This window comes from Lycorma delicatula, chromosome 5, assembly GCF_047948215.1.
Source record: "Lycorma delicatula isolate Av1 chromosome 5, ASM4794821v1, whole genome shotgun sequence".
NCBI classification, from domain to species: Eukaryota; Metazoa; Arthropoda; class Insecta; order Hemiptera; family Fulgoridae; genus Lycorma; species Lycorma delicatula.
In genome coordinates, this window is record NC_134459.1 from 90,677,098 (window position 1) to 90,695,574 (window position 18,477).

Genomic DNA, 18,477 nt, shown 5'->3' on the forward strand with positions numbered 1-18,477 from the left:
ATGTTACGGACAGAGTCTATGCATCACCTGTACCTGATCTGGAAACATTGAGACGGAGAATAACTGAAGCTGCTAGTGTTACCGAAAAAATGTTGACAAACACATGGTGTGAAATTGATTATCGGTTGGACATTCTACGAGCAACAAAAGACAAATATGTTGAAGTTTATTGACATGGTAAAAAAAACTTGATAATTTTTTCTTTCTTTTGCCACAAACCGCACAGCTGTAACTGTAATAGTTTTTTGTAATCATGGAAAGACTTTATGGACACCTTGTATTATTCTTGAAATCACAGATTCTAGAACCAAGTAGAATTTTCAATGTTGTCACAGTTTTCTTACAGCACCTATCCAGGATCCTCAGACTTGATTTGCTCAATCAGATGAAGAAAAGCCTTCAGGGATTGCACTTTGATACAGATACGCAGTAGATGCAATCAAGACTCTTGGACGGGGATTAGTAGTTTTCCAAAGAAAATTTGACAATCAAGTTCAAAGGTGCATGCATAACATTCATAAAAAAGATTCTAAACAGTATGACACTGTAGACAAAAAGTTACTCTATAAATTATGAGGGTTTTGATGTTCTACGTTTTTATAGAATTTAAAACTTTAACTAATAAGGTAAATAAATCCTAATATTTCTAAAAAAAAATTATTAATTAAAATGAATAAAACTGAGGATAAGATGGAAATTGGCAAAGTCTGTAAATATTAAATAACTTAATATTACACAAATAATGAAAAACTAAAGGAATTTTATTTGTAGGAGGCATTACAATAAGCATTTCTGTTTTAAGATAAAGTTATTTCCTCTTACATTTTACTGCATATATTCAAAATAGTGTAGAATCGTTTTTTAAACATAAATATATACAATCAACAGAAAACCTTTCTCATATAAATGTGTAGACAATATAACTTATAATTACTTTTAAAATCTAAGTGTATAGTTTTCATATAAAATTTTGTTTCTTGCCCCTTACGTTTAATTGTCTTGGGTCAAATGTAATGCACATCTACAACAGTTCAGGAATGCACCAATAAAAAATAAACAATTCAAGAACCAGGTGTTTTTGTAATCACTATTTTTATATACTGTATCTGAATGCTGTTACACTGCCATTTAAAAGTTTTGAAGCTACTTAAATATTATAACTTTCCCAACTTATAATACTTAATTAATTTATTAAAAAATTAATTAATTTTTCTTAGATTTATACATAATTACGAACACCATCTTACTAACTAACTAACAAAAAAGAGCATGATAATGTTATATAGACTCAAAGGGCAAAATAATGCAAGCAGGATAAATAAAAATATTCAGATAAAAATCACCAAATACACAGTAAAAAGTTTGTGATTCCAGAATTTTATTGATTAAATAACAACCACAAAATTATAACAATATAAATTATTTATTAAAATTAAATAAAACAATATTCTATTAAGTCTATATACAATTTTTTTATAATAAAAAAAATTGTAATGTGTATTATGTAACAACTAGTCAGTACAACTTCTGTGAAGCAAGTGCTACACTTATCTCACTTATTTAGTTTTCTTTTTTAATAATTTTATTTGATATCTTTTAATTTGGTTCACATAATAAATAACTGAACACCATAATTTTAACACTTAGTAACTAATCTACTTCATCAGTTCATAAACTACTGAATGACAAAAAACAAGTCAAAATTTCAAACATAAAACCGTAAAGTTATTTGATATAACTTTTGAAAAATTATTCTATATTGCAATACCGAGCTTGAAAATTAAATTATAATCATTCACTTGATTATTTAAACTTTAATATTAAAATTCCACATTTGAACATGTAGTGCAGTGTTCTAAATTAAGATTACATAAAAAGAAATTAAAAAATATTTATTTAGTAGTTGTTTTCTTTTCTTTTTTTAATTAATAAAATGCACAGGAGCATAAATACACTTTTAAAAAATAATACACTTTAAATCTGCATAGCATTTACTTCCTCAGAATAAATATTTATTTATGAAAAAAATAAATTCAAAGCATTTCAATTTATAACTTTAAATTAAATAAAGCTCATGATAAAATTTATTGAAATAAAAAAAATATATTTTTTTTTTAATAAATAAAAGAAAAATAACATCAAAATACAATTTTACTTATTACAATTTATTTATTTACAAAAATATATATATATAATTAATTATAACCTATTAATAAAAATTATGAAAAGGAAATTTAAGGAATGCAATAATTACAAACCAGTTATCATTCAGCAGGTTGGGCAAATTTTTGTAGCCTTCTTCTTCTTGCTTCTTCTTGTTCAGGAGTCACAAATGGTGATGGTCGATTAACAGGTTGATTCAATGAGAATGATGATGATGATGATGACGGACTTGATTCTTCTGCTAAATTGATTTTATCTTCAAATCTACAAAATAGTATTAAAACACAGCAATAAATAAAAATTTTCAGGCATAAAATTTCACCTTTCTTAACTTTTAATATACTGTCTGTCACCAATAACTAAAACTAATCTCCATATCAAAAACAAAATCCTATTAAAAAAAAGATAAGTTGTCAAACATAATGAGAAAAAGAACAATCGACTGGTTCAACCAAATAGATTTAATGGAACTCCAAATCAAAGAAAGCATTCTCCTGGACAAAACAATTACTAAGAACAACAAAATAAAATTCCAAGCCAAAATCAAACCCAAACGTAAGATCCAATTTTTTGAAGAAGAAAGGAAAACAAGATAGGAAAGAATGAACAATACTGGGCTGAAACAAAAGGCCAGAACAAAAAAAATTATTCATCCAATGTACCATCATATTGGGTGAAACAAAAAAGAAGAAAAAACTTATGTTGGAAGTAATAATTAGAGCTAGAGTACAGAAATTCTTCAAAAGAAGAAAAAACTTATGTTGGAAGTAATAAGAGCTAGTAGAGTAACAGAAATTCTTCAACAAATTGAAAGTTTTTAAAAGAAATTCAATAAATGTCTCTTCTTCAGTTCATCTAAAGATTTTTTGAAAAATAAATAATGAATTTAGTCTAATAAGAGCACGAGCATGTACAAAAATTTAGGATGGGAAAACACTTTTTTGGCTGAAACAGGTTAACAGAAATATTAAATGAAATCTTTAAATAAATATTATGTAAATATTGACGAGGGCTATTCAGAAAGTAAGGAACGTTTTGGAATTTTAAAAAACCAAGTACAAGAAAAACGTTTTATTATATACATGTGAAAGAGGGACTAAAATACTACTTTTCAACATAATCACCATACAAATTCAGGCACTTATCATAGCGGTGGACAAGCTTTGAAATTCCTGTGTCATAGAATTCTGCCGCCTGTGATCTCAACCACTCAGTGATGCATACTTGGAGCTCTGTGATGGTAGCCTAGCTTCTGTGAAACAATTTCAAACAATAATGTCCGTGAAACTTGTGGGAAACATAGAGAAAGCTCAGTTATTGTGAAACGGCGGTTTTCACGAATCTTTTCGTCAACTTTGGAGACCAGATCGTCAGTCACAATGCTCATACGTCCACTCTTCTCTTTATCGTGAACGTTTGTCCGGCCATTTTTAAACTGAATGCACCACTTCCTGACAGAACTTTCACTCATTACGTTGTTCCCATACACTTCAAACAGTTCCTGATGAATTTCTATTGGTTTTAAGTTTTTTGCCAACAAAAAACGAATCACAGACCGCACCTGGCAGGATTTTCGATTGCAGCACACATTTCAAATTTGTATATAAAAAACGGGCAGTGTGGAGATGTTCCCGTTGTCACGGCTGGATGCTGACTGAGGTGCCGAGTACAAGCACACCAATATATACGCGATTGGCATGCGCCTGGCGGCATCAGGTGGAAACGTTCCTTACTTTCTGAATAGCCCTCATAATAACTAAACTCATTAATGGTAGATTATTAGAGACATATTTATGATCATTCATGTAAATTTGATGATTTTGAAAGCTGAAAATTTGACAATTTGAAATCTTGTTTTGTATGGTCAATAAACATCAATCCACATGGTTAATATTAAATATACATTAATTATTCAGCAAATTTTCAAGACTTAGAGAGAAAAATTTGTTTTCATGACGAGTATCAGCTGCATTATGAATTTTGTATGAGGGTATTAATACCTAATTTATTCTCAATAATTATTTGTATTTTTATAGCTACTTCAATTTGAACTAAAATTTATAAGACAAATAGCATAGTAATTAATAAAAATGGTTAGCAGTGAATGTAAATGTTAGCAATAGTAAGATTTACTGAGATTAAAGCAGAATAAAAAGTTAATACAAAAATCACACCTGGAATAAAATAAAAAATGAATTCCATACATATTCTTGTAAATAGCATGAAAATTAGTACTGGCCAGTAAAGGGAGACAATACTAAATTTAGAAGTTAAAAAATGGAAGAAAAATGCTTACTTTGATCATGAAAAAATTGTAAGAAATAAAATTAAAATTAGGAAAAATATGACCATTTTAATATTATGACAATCATGACTAAAGAAATAACTTAAGTAATTATTGATACCAGGGTGCTAAATTATTTATTTATGTAATAACCTGATTAAATATCAATGCGAGACAAATTAACTAAAGTGCTTTATATCTTATATAACAAATTGTATCATTTCTGTCTTTTTTTGTATATGTATTAAGTATTCATGTTGCATTTTAAAATAAATAAAAATAAAATTATGTACAAGGAAAAAAGTAATAAGACTGAACAAGTTCTTCTAAATGTACTGTGACTATCTTTTATGAAATCCCTTGGATTCAGCAGTGGAATTGTTCAGTTTATTTCAGAAAGAATAATAAAAATGAAAACATATTCAATTTGATTAGCAATCAAAGTTAATATTAGAACAAAATATATATCTGGCTGCTCAATGATTGTTAAATAATTGAAAAAACTCTTATTACTATGCAAAACTCATTTAATTGGAGATGATGATAAAGAAATAAATATAAATTAGATTAATCTTCAGAATAAATTCTTTATTCAATCATATATAACAAGTAGCTAAATCAGGTGTTTCATGAAAAAAAACAGAAAAATTTCAGAAAATGTTTCAGAGGTGAAAACAAAGGAAAAAGTCCATATAAATACGAGTTTTTGGATTTTTACAAAATCAATTGTAACCTGTAATCATTCTTTATACTTATGTAATCATTAATTTATCAAAATATACTTTATCAGTTAAAATTAAGCTTTCATTATAAATAAGACAAACTTATTTTTGGAAATCAATCAACAAACAATCAAGTTATTGAATAAACTTACCTTTTACTTTTAAAAAAATGGAAGAATTGGCATCTTACGTATACGCTGGCCAGTATGCAGAATGCTTTCCTGTTCAGTATCTGCCAAGTAAAAAAATTTTTTGTTGTTATTTTGTATAAAGGGCAGGAGAAACTGGAAACTCTTTCATGGCTTTTGAATGAGGAAGACCACAAAAAACAAGAATGCTGAATTTGAAATTACGGTGTCCCAACTTATTGTAGAAAATCCAGAAGAAAGAATAAGGATGGTTGCATTAAATGAATACGTTGATGATTGTATGAATGAAGAATTCCAGAAAGCCAACAGCTGAATCCATATCATGTACAAAGAGTGTAAAAGAAATTAATGAAAATTGATCAGCTGCTGAGAAAAGCATTTTGTAATTTAATTTTACAAAAACTGACAAATAATTTGCAATTTCTTGTCGTAATAATAATATTAACTGATCATGTAATAATATTCACTGATATTCATATAATGTTACTGATGAAATTAGATTTGGCCAAAATGGAATCATCAATTTTCACCATAACCATTGTAGGGCATAAGAAAATCCTCATGTCATTATGCAGTCATGGTTTCAGCAATGGTTTTCAATAGATGTTTAGACTTATATCATCAGTGATTCACTGATTGGTCCATGTTTCCTGCCAGCATGATTCTACAAGGAGAATTATTTCTTACAAAATTTCCTATTGAATTATTTGGATGATGTTCTGGTAACTAGAAATGAAATGCGGTTCATGCACAATGATACCACATCACACTTCATAATAAACGTCCACTAATACTTTGATGATTACTTCTCTGAAAGGTGGATAATTATTTGTGTGGGACTATGACTATTGCGGGTAGCTTGACCCACAACATCACCTGATCTAAACCTGATTTTTGGGGGACATGGAAAGTATGGTTTACAGTACACCAGTGCTAACTGTAGATCTTCAATAGTAAACTGAAAAAGGTTTTCAATGTATTCATATCTACACCAGGGATTTTTGAAAAAAGATATTTGTTACATCATCTTTACTAAGGTACACTGCCTCAAGGAAGGCCACTTTGGACATTTACTCTAGGGAGATAGAAAGTAAAACTGGTATGCAACTATTTAAGTGTATTTCATTTTCCGATATGAATAATGCTTCACAGGTTAGTTATTTATAGGAAGTTTAATTAATTATAATTAGCCTTTACTTGATGGAAAAAGAATGTAAATTCAAACTTATCCAAATTAATTAATCTGATACTGGTGGAGATGAAATCCAGCTGAAAATTATTTCATCAATTTTTTTCCAATAACTTTGTTGTTTGTAGACTGATTTCAAAAATATGGCTGTTAACATTGTGAACAATAAATGGGTGAACATTTAAGTTAATAGAATTATATTGTTAAACAAATAATATACAGTCAAAATTAAAATATTGATGTGGCTACCATTTTTAGATTTGTAAATGTTTTACACTAATTTTTTATTTATTATAGAAAGTTTGTATAAGCCAAATATTGCATTAATATTTTTTTCAATCCAATCTCAATAAACAAAATTTTCTTTAAAAATACATAAAGGCAAACATAAGAAAAACGATGTGGAAATTGCCAGTTTTAGTAGAACATTTTTTTTTTTACTTTGATTCATAGAATTCCAAATGAATGGCTAGGTAATTTTTTTTTTGTTACAGCCAGTATTAGAAAGAAAATAAAATGTAATGATAATTTGAGTAACATAAATGAACATGAATTAAATAGTCTGAAGTTAAATACAGAATGTGTTATAGACAATAGTGGAATATAAGTGTGGTAGAGTATTCCACTAAGTGCAAGCAAGCACAGAGTAATTTTTATACAACTTCAGTTATTGGTGTGCTCAAAGATTTTGGATGACAGCAGCTCTCTAATCAGAAGAGAATTTGAAAAAAAATATTAAGATACTCATAAATGATAATACTCCTGATTTTACCAAATTTAGTCATTTATGGTAAAACTATAATTGATAATAGTGAAACGGTAAATAAACTGAACAGTGTATCAAATTGAAGTCTGATTGCAATGTACAAAACATAAAAGATATATTGAAGTCTATAATATACACCAGCAAGTCCATTTTTTAAATTTAAACCAACAAAAGAAAATTATTACACATTTGAAACACGATGAATAACGAATAAATAGAAACTACAATTTAATGAACATTTTTGAAATTAAGAAGAAACATTTTTTTCTTTAAGACAAAAGAGATGTTACATGTTATTGATGAATTGTTAACAAGAGAAATTGTTATACATTGAAATGCTCTGTAATAACACTTATTAAAAAAGGTATAAGAATCAAAAAGTGTGAATAAAAATTATTGAAAAGCCGGCTTATTGAAACTGTCATGAAAAAACAATTCAGGTAAAACTGCATTAATTTCAGTTTTGAATCAACAAAAATATTCTGCTAATACAAAAAGAATAGCAGTGTTTTTATATTTTAAAAGAGGATTTGAAAGAATGTAATATTCATCTACTGTTCATAGATTTTTTGCTTTAGATATCTACACAAAAAGCATGGGTATTTGTGCACATCCTGCTCCTCCAACAACTATTTTCACTGGACATTCTAATAAATACAATTATGTTTTGTACTATTTGAAATATCCATCAACTGATACAAAAGTTAATTAATACATATTTGTATTCTTAATTTGTAATATGTGTAATTATATTTTAAGTGAGACTCTGAATAAGGATTTGTGAATAGTAAATCTAACTGATGGAGTAGACACAAATAGGTAACAAGCAAGAAAAGTTCTATATTTTTCTTGATTTACACAAGCTATACAATATTTTGGTAGTTACAAATTCCATTAATTAATAATCAACCTTAATCACAAATATTTAACACTATATTTCTCTGGGTGAAATTGACCTTTAACAGATGTATGATAACATTAAATTACTGTTAAAAATGAAATCTGTTAATACCTCATATAAGATAATACTTCATAATCAAGCAATAAAACCAACCTTGATGTTGAAGGCTTTTCTGTATCATTATCTGTTTCTGGTTTATTAATGGATGTTTCTCCTGTTTTTGAAGATTCTCCTTCAGTTTGTGGCCACCTCGCTGCAGAACTAGCATTTGTACTGAAATATCGTAATTACAAACAACAAATTAAAATACAACACAAAAGTATTAAAAACAGCAATAATAAATGAATCCAAGTTCTTGACATGGAAGTATGAAAAGCCTGACTTTAGTAACATGATTCTTTACTTATGCTATACACTTTCTAAACTAATAAAAACTGCTTCATATCATACTGTATTCTCTTAATAATAAAAGAAATTTATTACTTAATGTAAAAACTACCTTGCAAAAAATATTCAATGAATACTGGGAATGATTAAATTTTTCTAAGTTAAAAGTGGTTTCCAGAATCTGTTATTTGGCTAATAATAACTTTGATTTTTACACAGATAAAACTATTACTACCCAAATGAAGGATATATTTAGCTTATTAATTATACACAATAAACTCAATCCAAAAAAATAAAAATAAAAATAATCATCTGAAATTTTTTTTATCTGGCAGTTAATAAGGGTAATCTCCCCAATAAAAACCTAACGAATATTGTGACCCACTAACTCCTTTTGTAACAGCACTAAATGGTACAGAATTCATACATTTACTTGAAAAAAAGCAATTTACATGAAAGCTAAAACAGTAAATATTTTTCAACCAAAGAATGGAGATTTTTTTGACATTTTGAATTTCAAACTGAATTTAAACTAATGTTTACTAATAGAATTATAATAACAGTTTCTGTTCACCACTGAAGTTTTAAATACACTGTGGCATTTTCTGTTTAAAATTAAACTTCTGCATTACCAAACACAAACAAATACATTTAAGAAGATAATCAGTGGTAAGTGATAAAAAATAAAAACCACTCTGCAATGGTTTTGATAATTTTAAAAACCATTAATGAATTATTTTTTTATTATTTGAATTTTAATTTCAAATGAAATGATGGCCCATAGAAAAATGAATAGATGGTACTAAAAATGAAAATTACCTAGCTTGTGTAGCAGCAACTGCTGCTGACGCTGAATACTGTTGCATTAAAACAACAGATGCATCAAGTAATAATTGAATATTACGCAAACATCGTAATCGTGCCTCAATGCCTTCCCTAGCACTATCTTCCATCCTACGAAGCTCTTCATTTGATAAACCAGAGAAATCTGCGGGTGGAATGGGTGGTGGCATATCTGTTGACACAATTTATTAATTTTTATAAATAAAAATAAACTTCACACCAAAACTAAAATGATATTTAAGAATGTTATCTTAATATAATGTTCTGTAAAAATTTACTCAATGAATGACAAGTCTTTCTACGAAACAGCAGTACAAGAACTGTACACTAACATCAAGATTAAATTATTACATTTGAAGATCAGTGGGTGCTACTTATTCATTGAACTTTACAAAAAAAAAAAAATCTTCTTTTTAAGTCTTTTCAGGCAGAATCTAGGAGGAATATGATAGGATTTTTATACAGATGTCCTTCTTGATGTCCGTCTGTAGTTTGGTAATTGAAAAAACATACTTGAACTTAGATAGAAATAATTTTTCAATAAATGAAAATATTCAATATACAAGGGCTGATAAAAATAAAGAGAATTTTTAATTGCACACACTGTATCTTATCAATTGAATTGCTCTTCTTTCTGTATACTGATACTACTGTCAGTGATACGTGCTAATTTTCAGCCAGGTCCAACGTTTAGTTTATGTTTGACAATTGAAAAGAGAAGATATACTTTACTGGCTTTGATGAATTTTTGTGGTGAATAATCAGATCAGAGAATTTGTCAAAATTTTGTTAAAAATGGAATTAAGTGCAGTGAAGCACATACATAGGAAACAGCTAACATGGGGTTATGCTACATAGGATAACCATCGCTGAACAAATGCTTGGTAACATTTCTAAAGACCCAAACTTAATTGATGATGAAATGTGGATGTAGGCAGCTACAATGTCAAGAAAAACCCTCAATCATCTCAATGGAAGTTTTCCGAGGAACCAAGACCAACCAAATAAAGCATGTCAAGTCCGGTCAAATGTGAAGGTCCTTCCTAACCGTTTTCTTCGACTACAATAGAATTGTCCATCATGAATTCCTACTGCAAAGTCGCACAATCAACAAGGAGAACTATAAGTTTAATGCAACTGGCATGAGGCATTCCAGAGAAAACAACCCAAACTTTGGAGAAGCAACTTGTGGATTTTGCATCATGGTAATGTACTGGTGCATACTGTTTTACTTAGCAAACATTTCTTGGTGAAACATAACACCATTGATGTAGCAATTACACTTTTCTCCAGACATGGTTCCCAGTGACTTTTATTACTTCCAAAACAAAAACGAACAATGTTTTTCAAAAGAACAAACAAAACAATGAAACAAAAGAACAATGTTTTTCAACAATATATGAAATAAAGGTGAAATTGCAAGCAAATCTCAAGACGGCACCCAAAGAGGCATTTGGATTTGGCATAGAGACGAATAAGCTACATAGCCATAGACTAAGCAGCAACAAACTAGAGCTCGGCAGAAGCACAACATGCATACAAGATCAGCTCTCAAAAGGATCAGCATGTACCTATTTTTAGACATTTTACCTTCAGCTCCTTCAAATGTGTTACCCACATTAATCATTAATTAAACCATATACCTAAAAATTTAACCCATGTGCATGCCTCAATTGGTTTACCATGCAAATACAGATGAGCGTCAACGTGTCCCCTCAACCAGGAAAGCAAATGCATTTCAACTTTTACAAGTTGCTAACCTTGAGTACAGTGTTGCCAACTGACATGTAGGGAGAAATAAAATTTGTCTATGCGTGACTAATACCTTCTTAATCTTAGTGTTGCATCCTTTTTGAAACGTTCATTATAATAAAAAGGAACACATAATGGGTTTTTGCATGCAGTTTATTATACTATATTTATGGCTATGACAAACAAAATAACAATTAGAACACTTCACTGAGGTACTCCATTTTCTAGTGTGAAACTTTCAGATACTGTTGTTTTAACTCGAACTTAAAAGGACTAATTACTGAGGAAACCCCTGATAAATATAAGATTAGCTTGTATACCCCATTCATGAAATGTATTTAGGATTCCTCTCCTCCATGTCATGTCATACACCTTTGCAAACTGAAAAATACAGAAATGAAACATTGGTGAAATAAAAAGGTTTTTGAATAGCAACTTCCACGGCAACTATATGATCAATAGGCGACCTAGCCTGGCAAAAACCGCATTACTCTGAGCCAATTACAGTGTTTCTTTCAAGGTATCACACTAGATAATGATTTATCATTCATTCTATCACTCTGCACAGGATACGCTGGTCAAGCAGATAGGATGATAACCTGTGGGGTATGATTTATCTTTACCAGGTTTTGGTATGGGGCTCACCAGTACCTTTGACCAAGAATGTGAAAACACCTTGTCAGAGAATATTTTATTATAGATATACAAAAGATGTTGTAGTGTACTATCTGGGAGGTGTGATAACATACTGAGCCTGGTATTACCATTTCCAAGGGAAGTGTCATGAGAATTATTCAAGGCATACTTTAGCTCATTATAAGAAAAGAGTATGTTTAATTCATTTCACAAGTCTCCAATCACCAAAGGGATATTTTCCACCTGCAGCTTACATCTAATAAACTCAGGACAGTACAATGATATAAGTGAAACTACCTGAATGTCCTTCAGAATGTGTTCACCACAACAGCTGGTGCAGTAACAAGGTCCCTGCTGCTTTGCAGTCCAATCAGCTGTGGTGAATGTACCAATCCACACATGGTTCAAACCTTACTCCATAGAACGAATGATAGTGTTGTCCAAAAAATGGATCTGATGTAATTCAGCCAAGATTTTTGTTTAGCACACCGAAACACTAGACACCAAACAGCTCTTATGTTGCAGAAAGTCACTGTGAACAATTCAGACATCGGTCTTCGACTGAAATAATATAAAGCCGCTGCAGTCTTCATCCCACCAACGAACAACAGGCTGCCTTGGCTTTCCAGATGTTAAAGGGATGAACTAATTCACGCTATCAAGAATTTGGTGCGTAAACTTGGCAAGTTGATGGATTACACTACTGCTCTTGTCATACTAGTCAAAGGAATCCTAGAAGCCGATCCAGTCCACTTTCTGAACCACCCATCTGTGTGGCTGACTCTGAGGCAAATCATTATTACTGACTGAGACTACAACTAGTTATGATCGATTTTAAAGAAGTTTTTGGAAACATACCAAGTAAGATGTGAGAGTAGGGCTACTGAATATAAGAACTGATTGATGTACGAAAATGCACTTGATGAAGATGATACAAATATACACAATCCACTATTCAATAACACTGATCTAAGTTCTGCCTCAGTAGATCAACTATAGTGCCTGTGGATGAACACCATGTTGAGCTCCCAGAGTAGTGATGGATAGTGAAATCACCAATTATTAGGCAGGGTAATGGAGTCTATGAAAACAGACTGGACATTTCATCTTCACTGATTTCACGGAATTTGGAGGAAGGTGTAAGTTGCAGATATGATGCAGGTGTAAGTTGCAGATGTATGTTTGTCACTACTGGAACATGGGTGGTTATTATTATTTCCTTCCGGAAAACAGCAAAACCTTCACATCCTCTGCTCTCAGTCTGATAGTCACATCTTTCACAGATGCATCTGCGAAAGGTCACATCATCACGGGGATGGAGGTGAGTCTCCTGCAGACACAGTATAAAAGGATTTTCTTCCTTTATTAGGATTTCTATACCCTTATAGCAAAAACAGGAAGTACAAACATTCCATTGAAGAATTTTTGTAGCCATAAAAAAATACTTTTTTCTGTTTTATATATATATACTCTGCATGCAGATTACTTATCAAATACTAACTTACTTGGAAGCCTGGAAGGCCGAAGATACCATACCAGGGAATGAGTATGAGGGATCTTGGTAGTTTGCTGCATTGTCAGTGCAACAGAAATTTTCTTTGGTGTTGAATTAATTAGTGGTTTTCAGTAAACCACTTTTGGACTTTCTAGCAGAAGTTACTTTCTTGTCAGTAATTAATGCTGTAATAGTAACCAATAGGGACGACTTTACTTGGTATGATAATGTGTCTTGAGATCTTACCAAGTGTGAACCTTTACAATTTGCATATTTTTTGTCCTTAGCACATGTATTGTCATCATGTCCCATACAGCCGCAACATGCATAAAATTGTTCTTTTGTGCAACCAACTTTGTTGTGGACAAAACCCTAACACTGAACGCAGCATCTGGGGTTAGGTATATAGGGTCGTACATTGATACTGAGGTCTAACCTATATTTATCTTATCAGGAACAGTCAGACTTGAAAAGTTTAGAATTAGTGAAAATGATGGTACATCAATACCATTCTCCCTTCTCATAATCCTCTGCACTGACATAACTGATGGTGGTGACTGGTGACAACTCATCTGTAATTTCAAATAACTCAACATTATCAGCAAGTAATGGCAAAAGATAGATAACCCGCTTTCTGAAATTCAGCATCTTATAGGGATCCACTGCCACTCCGTGTCTTTCCCTATATATTTAAGGGCTAGCAGTTTTCACCATTGTTCCTCATTAGTTACTTCACACTTGTGAGTTTTGGAGATCCACAAATTGTTACAATAGACTAATTTATGAGGAAGGGAGAAACTAGACTCCCCAACAGGGAGTCTAAAACTTTACCCAGTTATATAATACAACAAAAAAAGCCATACATTCTAAAGCACTGACATGGAAAAGTAAAGCCAATGGATAAAGTGATAGCCAATGGAAGCCATCTAATTGCAGATTAAAAATCCTCTGAGAACACCTCATCAACATCAATTTGATCAAGGTCAAATAAAGGTTTTTTACCAAAAGTCTTTAGTGCCCTGATATATTAAATTTTAATTTATCTACAGCTAAAATAAAATAAATGTTAAAACACATTTTCAAATATTAGAAATCATTTGAAAAAGAGTAGTACTAAACATAAAATGTAATTAACAGAATTTATAACATCCCTATTAATTAGGCATTAGATCAACTATTTTATATATCTATGAAATAAGTTTATCATTCATCTTTCATCCACTATTATTGTTTCTCCCTAATTAATATTTTATTAGAGTTTAATTACTGATTTAATAGTGCAAATGGGTCTTTTATAACTGGACATTTATTTTTACATTCTACTTTGCGTATAATCCTAATCAATAAAATTGATTTACTTAATTTGAATTTTAAAATCGCTCATAAAAAAAAACTTAATAAAATTTCTTGACAAACTAATTATGGATTTTTTCTTTTTTATATAAATATATATATATATATATATATGAAAGAAATAATGTATACTAATATTGAACATTAAAAAAACTACGCAAAAATTTTTACAAAAGTCTGATGAACATGATGAACTATGAGAACAGGAAATTAAGAATAAAACAATTTTACTATAAAAGTATGTCATAAATAAGATAATTAAAATATTTACTGCCGGGTTACTTAACTATCCTTGATGTTTAACAAGTGAGCAGATTTCTGAGTATTACTTTAAACATTTCTTAAAACCGGTCGTAATATTTTCTAATACTGACTGTGACCAACAAATTGTCTAATATAAACAGTTGCAGGAAGTAAGTAATATACATAGTTCTTCAATCCAATACCATAAAAAATTACATCACTTGCTCATCTCCTAGCCTGTCAAACACAGTAATCTTACTGAAAGGAATTTGTGATTTAGTTAAATTAATTAAATGAGCAAGCTACATTATATTGATTTTAAAGAAAATAATCTGATAAATAAAGCAAATGAATAAAAAATTAACTTACTGAATGGCATGAATGGAAAAGGAGGGTAAAAGAATGGCATGCCAGCTCCTGGCATCATATTAGGTATAGTTCCTTGCGGTTGAGAAGTTCCAGCATCTTCATCACTTCCACCAGCAGAACTAGTGTTGGCTTGTCCATTATCAACACCTGAACTCGTTCCTGCAGCAGCACCACCTTAACAACCCCCTTAAGAGTATAATAACTGATTGATAAAATTAGACATTCAATAACAATATAATTTAGAAAATTTCAACAACAGCATTTGTCTCAAAATATAAATAAATCACCTATTTCAAAATAAGAAAATTCAAAGAGAATGTAGGAGAAAAAAGTTACTTTTATTTTCAACCAACCCATTTATGTAGCAGATCCCACATACAATGTCTCTCTATAATCATTTAATAAATGCAATAATATTCACTATAATATAAATGCATTTAATATTCATTTAATAAATGCAAGAGAGAGAAGTCAAACACAAAGAAAACACTTACTGTTATACATTTATAAAGCCTTGCATAGTATTAAAACAGATATTCTTATTACCTTTCTTAACTCAAAATTCATATTTTCCTTCTGACTGACTACTTTTGCAATCCAATGCATCTTTAAAAGGTTTGCTTTTACTGTATTTTATACTTCAGTACAACATTAACATGAATGTAGTTTTACTGCAAAACATTTCAAGTTTTAAAAATATCAATTTTCTTATGTTGCCTAACCTGCCAAGACAACCTTTAAGTCTTTACAATATTTTAAGTTTACTTCAACATTCCAGCTGATTTTTGTTATATAATGCTTTTGTATAAAATGGCAAAGTTATTATCTTTTTTCACATAATTCATTGAAATATGAAGTAAATTATCTTTTTTTATACCCATTATCTTTCATTAAATAACTTTCGGGGGCTAGATTATAATTAGTTAGGCTTATTAATTTTAAACAAGAATGTAGAAAATAGGAAATCAATGATTTCCTTTTAAAAATCCAGATGACATCTGGCTCTCATTTTTTTAACAGCAATAATTCTGTTCAATGATAAAACAGAAATATTTTAACTTAAAAAATATATATATATTTTTTTTTTTATATATGAGACTCAAATTTAAAATAAATACTACTAGAATTAATCAATTATTTAAAATTATGTAAGATTTTCTTAAGATTTTAACCTTTTGAAAGTTATGATTTTTTTTACACATACATATTTATTCCTTTTATAATCATTCTTGTACTTACATACATACTGTTCAAATCAGTAAAGACTTAAGATTGAATCCAAAGTCTTTACCAAAAAGGATTCAATCATCCTTTCTCTTCCTCTTCCAAAAGTCCCAAACCTCAGAAAAATATAATATCATTGGGCCTAGCAAGTAAGTATTTCAACTAAACCTTTGATTGATTGGGTCGATCCCACTCAGAGTATTAAATGCTTCAGAGACAAAGTAAATTCAATGTCAACAGAATATATGGGTAGACAAACAAAGTTCACTGTATACAACAAATCTAGATCAAAGCCACTTCATGTGTATGGCATGGCATGCCATGTATATAGGCAGTACTTAAAAACAAGACAATGACCATTCAAACAAATTTAGAAAATGTAACAAATCTTTATCAAAGATATAAGAAACATTTTGCGGCTGTACATGATATGCACTTACATCTTGTGATTGTAACTAATTACAAAATGGATACTTATTAGTTTTAATTTTGTAAAGATTCCTTTGTCATCAAATATTGCTTCTCCACAATGAAATCTTATACATATTTTTTAAAAAATCAACAAAACATCTCATTTGAGATTATTATTATTTCAGTGTAAGTCGGCATTAAAAGGAATTCTATCATATGACTATGTCCTATGTAGAAGATAAATATAATATACTTTTGTACTGTGAAGATATGAAACTATTTGTCTGAAATATTCAATTTAAGATATGTAACAACAACCTGAAATGAGCAGAAAGTAGAAACAGTTAGTATCTTTAATTCATTAAAAGAAGGTTTATACTAGTTAGTTGTTTTAAATTTTTTTTTTTTTGTCTTCAGTCATTTGACTGGTTTGATGCAGCTCTCCAAGATTCCCTATCTAGTGCTAGTCGTTTCATTTCAGTATACCCTCTACATCCTACATCCCTAACAATTTGTTTTACATATTCCAAACGTGGCCTGCCTACACAATTTTTCCCTTCTACCTGTCCTTCCAAAATTAAAGCGACTATTCCAGGATGCCTTAGTATGTGGCCTATAAGTCTGTCTCTTCTTTTAACTATATTTTTCCAAATGCTTCTTTCTTCATCTATTTGCCGCAATACCTCCTCATTTGTCACTTTATCCACCCATCTGTTGTTTTAAAATGCAACACAAAAAAAGCAACTTAATTTAAAGAAAAATAATGTGATATACATTTAAAGCAATTAGTTATAAATATTACACTTATTTACGCAAAACAATATTGAGATCAAATTTTTTATAACAAATGTTGAAAGTGTTCACAAATTTCATCAATGCCAGCTATTACCCTCTTTTTTATATCCCGCCCAACCTTTGAAAGTGTAACTCTTCCAATTTCTAATAATTCTTGAGTTATGTTGGTTTTCAGTTCTTCAATGTTGTGTGGATTATTTCTGAACACACAACCCTTTTGTACATCCCCAGGGAAAAAATCTTCAGGAGATAAATCAGTGACCTAGCTGGCCATAAACCAGCCAATGTTGCTGTTTCACCAAACAAATTTCTCAAAAGGTCCATTGGCGCTCTTATTGTGTGACATGTGGCCTCATCTTGTTGAAACCACAAATCTCTCTCATTTAATTCTAGATTTGCAATGAATTTCATTACAATTTCTTGATAGAAATCTGAATTAAGTGTTTTCAAAGAATAGGGGCCAATTATTCTTCGCCTGAAAATTGCACACCATACCAACTTTCTATGGGTACAGAGGTCGTGAATGGATGATGTGAGGATTGTTGGACCTCCAGTAGCAATCATTCCGACAATTAAATTAAATCAAATGAAATCAAACCTCATCTATAAAAAAAATACATTATTTAACACTTTAATGCTTTCCCAAACAAACCACTGACAGTAGCAGAGCCTAGCAGTGTAATCAACTAGTTGTAATTCATGTGATACATAAATTCAGTATGGCTAAAATCAAGTAGGCGGGTAGCTTTAAAGACCCTATGGAGACATTCCTTTTTGTTGCCTAAATTTTCATAA

General features: G+C 30.2%; 1 protein-coding gene across 1 annotated transcript in view; it reads right to left on the minus strand.

Moving 5' to 3' along the window:
• Positions 1-1,347: 1,347 nt before the first annotated feature.
• Positions 1,348-18,477, minus strand: part of sip3 (septin interacting protein 3) — a 49,162-nt gene continuing 32,032 nt past the window's right edge. Inside the window, exons 9-12 of the mRNA XM_075366633.1 lie at positions 15,253-15,426; positions 9,381-9,576; positions 8,328-8,447; positions 1,348-2,427 (exon numbers count right to left, since the gene is read on the minus strand). Coding sequence (XP_075222748.1) covers positions 2,265-2,427; positions 8,328-8,447; positions 9,381-9,576; positions 15,253-15,426 — 653 coding nt within the window. The 3' untranslated portion in view covers positions 1,348-2,264. The remainder of the gene's footprint in view (positions 2,428-8,327; positions 8,448-9,380; positions 9,577-15,252; positions 15,427-18,477) is intronic.